Source organism: Penaeus monodon, chromosome 33 (assembly GCF_015228065.2).
Source record: "Penaeus monodon isolate SGIC_2016 chromosome 33, NSTDA_Pmon_1, whole genome shotgun sequence".
NCBI classification, from domain to species: Eukaryota; Metazoa; Arthropoda; class Malacostraca; order Decapoda; family Penaeidae; genus Penaeus; species Penaeus monodon.
This window is the reverse complement of record NC_051418.1, coordinates 16,716,137-16,720,114: the sequence shown is the minus strand read 5'-3', so window position 1 is coordinate 16,720,114 and position 3,978 is coordinate 16,716,137. Positions and strand designations below refer to the sequence as shown.

At 36.6% G+C, this 3,978-nt stretch overlaps 1 protein-coding gene across 1 annotated transcript in view; it reads left to right on the top strand.

Moving 5' to 3' along the window:
• Positions 1 to 3,978, top strand: part of LOC119594094 (endosome/lysosome-associated apoptosis and autophagy regulator family member 2-like) — a 20,119-nt gene that overhangs the window by 12,981 nt on the left and 3,160 nt on the right. The window contains exons 3-13 of the mRNA XM_037943149.1: positions 130 to 328; positions 442 to 589; positions 712 to 904; positions 1,048 to 1,286; positions 1,567 to 1,702; positions 1,868 to 2,017; positions 2,276 to 2,376; positions 2,502 to 2,612; positions 2,754 to 2,873; positions 3,392 to 3,523; positions 3,729 to 3,961. Coding sequence (XP_037799077.1) covers positions 130 to 328; positions 442 to 589; positions 712 to 904; positions 1,048 to 1,286; positions 1,567 to 1,702; positions 1,868 to 2,017; positions 2,276 to 2,376; positions 2,502 to 2,612; positions 2,754 to 2,873; positions 3,392 to 3,523; positions 3,729 to 3,961 — 1,762 coding nt within the window. The remainder of the gene's footprint in view (positions 1 to 129; positions 329 to 441; positions 590 to 711; positions 905 to 1,047; positions 1,287 to 1,566; positions 1,703 to 1,867; positions 2,018 to 2,275; positions 2,377 to 2,501; positions 2,613 to 2,753; positions 2,874 to 3,391; positions 3,524 to 3,728; positions 3,962 to 3,978) is intronic.

Below are 3,978 nucleotides of genomic sequence, written 5' to 3'. Positions count from 1 at the left end.
AGATTGATTAGAGAGCAGGGACTTTATATTAGTTTAATAGTCATTACAGACAGTCAGTGTAGTAAAAAGGGGCAAAAACAAATTATGCACAGTTCAATTTTAATTGAATAATAACAACTTTCAACACAGGTATATCTTGTGACCCTGGCTGGTTCCTCGACCTCAGCAAGCTAGAATGTTCACTCTGTCCAAACAGCACCTACTCTCTTGGAGGTGGTGTCTACTTTGACAACTGGACAAAGCTCCCAAGTGGCTTCAGCTCATACACAGAAGCTCTTAGATCAGCCTTTTCTGCTGGGAGGCGGCGAGGCGATGTGGACTGTGGAGCGTAAGTTTTAAAACAATTATATAGTTTACAGTTATGAATTTTTCTAACTTCACAAGAGCCCTTTTTTGTAATAAAATGTCTTTTTTGGTGGGTAATTATATTGTGTATTACAGTTATGGCTGGCAGCCACGTGGTGATGTTCTTGCAAGCAGAGGTGGTCAGTGTGCAGCAGTTCTTGTCTACACTGTTAAGCTGGTGAAGCCAGGAGCTGTCAAATATACCTATCAGTTCACAGATGACAACATCATATTTGAATTTCAGGTAAAAAATTCCCTCAGCTTCCTTCATGTTTGTGATGATACAGTATTCAGGTAATTTATATTATATTATTTAAGATGATGTACAAACAGAAATTTGCATTATTTTTCTATCACTCTTCATAGGCCCAAGATAAAGAATGCCAAAGCATTGATGATGGTGATGACTACAAATGGCCCCCAATCACAAGGGAAGGACAATGGCAAACACGTACAGTCAAGCTCAAGCCTGGCCTCAATGTGTTGCACTGGAAAACCATTGGTATAGAAGCTGGTGGTTCTTCTAGACCTGTGATGATAAAGAGTATTCAAATAAGTGGTAAGTTTGTTTGTTTATTTTCAATGGGAAGATTCTGTCATTATCTTTAAAGAGAAAGCATTGGAATTTGGATTTCCGGATATTTCATGTGGAACTTCAAATTAAAGTCAATACTTAACATATCCTTTGGCATATCCACACAGGTGTTGCACATTCATCTGAATGCACAGAATGCCCTGCTGGAACATACAGTGAGCCAGGTGCCTCAGAATGCAAGGAATGTGAGGAAAATACATATGCGCCACGAGGATCATCAAAGTGCCTGCCATGCGACCCTGTGACTGAATATGCACCAAAAGGTTCAGCTGAGTGCCTCCCCCGACCACCATGTACTTCACGAGACTACTATGAGATAGATTCACCTTGTGATGACAAGAACCAGGTTAGAATTTACTATGAATTAGTGTTGGGTAACATACCTTTGAAATATTATAATAACAGAAAGAAGATATTGTATAATTGCAATATTTGGTAAAAACAACTGTCTAATATATTACTGAGTTATTGAAAATAGACAATTCATTGCAGGTATCTAGTGCTTTCACAGACTACATATAGAAATTAAAAAAAAAAATTGTGGCTTCATGATTTGGTATTCAGTGCTTTCATATTGAAGACACTGCAATAAAAGTTCCTTTTACCAAGTTTCTGTTGTTCTACAGACACGTGCTGTTTATAAATGGGTTGAGCCTCGTGTATGTCGGATAAAGATGGAAGGCTCTGTAAGATTACCGCCATCAGGAGAAATTAAGATGTGCCCTCCATGCAATCCAGGAATGCACTATACTGCTGGACAAGGTGCAGTACTGACATTGCATTATGTTATGTTCAAAGTTGTGTCGCACTTATTATGTATTATAGATACTACATTAGTGCTGATAAAAGTGGAATAAGATAACACCCCTCTTATCACATTTTATTCTACTTGGTTTTGCTCTCTAATAAGGAAATAATGTCATACAGGTTGTGTATTTTGTCCACCTGGTGAACACAGTGATGGATTGTCTCCCTGCAAGCCATGCCCACCAAGTACTGCCCCAAATTATGGCTACCAGTACCAGTGGTGGACAGCAATGCCACCAAGGATGGCTGCTACTTGCATGTCTTCTGATGGTTAGGAATTTCATGACTGTATACATCATTTAAAAGACAATAAAATACAGCTTGTTGATATGCATTTCTGTAGATATGAAAGATATGAAAATGAGAAACACTTGCATCACAGTATTCCAAGTTGTTAAAACTGATGTACATATTATCATGCTCTTGACTAATATACATTTATGCAGCAGCAGCAGAAAAAAAATCTAAGGACAGCCACTATAATTTCATATTGAAATATGTGATTCTGTAGGTTTTCATTCACTACAGATATTGGATGTAACAACTCTGAAGGCTGGCAGGTTGCTGGTGACCATATTCATTCTGGTCGAGGACATGCTGATGATGCTTACCTAGTTCTTAGTCTCAAGGTATGTTAATGGTATATGATTCCTTCTGAATAATATTTTTTTAAAAATATTGATGTATATTCTTACAATTTAGAAAAAGATTTTTGGTAGCCAAGTGTTTTCCGTAAATACAATTTTTCTTAAAGGTTGGTGGATTTCGAGGACGTGAAATGGGTGGAAGACCAATGGAGGTGGGACGGATATCTTTCACTTTTGAGCTGTCATGTGCTTCTGACTGTGAATTTGTCTTCATGGAGGTCAGTTTTTTTTTCTCTCTCTCTCTTGAGTAAAATATTTACAAATAAACAATCATTATATTCACAACAGATATTACAAAAAAAGATCTATCAGTTGGTAGTATTGCAAATGCAATATTCTCATCTGAATCTTGTCCTTAGGCATCAAGCAAGAAAGGAGTAATAGTGCTGAAGAGATGGACTGGGCCTCAGCCACGAATGTACTACAATTATATTGTTACTCGTAATGACTCCTACACTTTTTCTTGGGCATTCCAAAAGGTAACTATTAGTAACTATTATCAGCAAGTAATCCTTTCATAATAACAAGAATATAGAGTAACTATATGTAAAAAGAGAACTTCTTTGTTCTTAGGAAGCTGAAGTTAGATTAACTTTGTTTGAATTAATTTAAGTCAAACATTACATTATTTAACCCTGGTGTTATGCATATCATATAACTAAAAAGTAGGCATAAGATAATGAAAATTATTTTCATACATTTCATGTAACACCTGGTATATATTTTTTCTGATTCATATATTTTGGTTTGAATTATTTTTCTGTTTAATTGTAAAAGATAAATCTTACTTATTTAAACCTAAGATCTAGGAGCAACAGTGTTGGGTATTTCTCATTGCCTTTTGGTGAATTTATATCTGCTTTTAAAAATGCATTTCCCAATAAATTGCAATGAATGTGGCAAAATCAAGTTTTTCAATACATGTAGAATGAAATGCAGAAATCTAGCATTTCAAAGGTCTGGATGGAAATGGTTAATGGTAACATTTTTCCTACAGGTGTCATGGGAAAAGAGCTATCTGAAGTCCAGCACATTACGCATGTATGAAACTGACATGGCCAAAGTGTTCAATATTAATGTCACCAACACCATTGATGGAGGAGCTTCATCCTGTCTACCATGTCCACAAGTCAGTGTCTTAGCTGCAGATCTTAACTATAAAGTGATGAGATAACACATTTTTTTATCAAAACGTGCTTTCAATAAATCATGATACCATCATATTAAATTATATTTCAAGCTTGACAGCACTATTCTTCAAATGTATATTTTTATGAGTGAATTAGATGTGTAGAAAACATCTAACCAAATGTGCCCTTTTTTTATATATTTAGACCTCAGAAGCTGCAGGCTGTATCCCATGCCCTGCTGGGCAGTATATTGAGAACAGCACAACAGAATGCACCCCTTGCCCAGCCAATACTGTTGTGACAGACCCCCTTCCTTATGGCCCTCAATCATGTTTGCCATGTGGTGTTGGCCTCACAGCTCCAGACCACCTTACTTGTATAGTTCAGTGCCGGCTTACTGTTGATAACTACACTTACGACCTTACTAACATCAGCAGGTAAGACAAAAAATTGG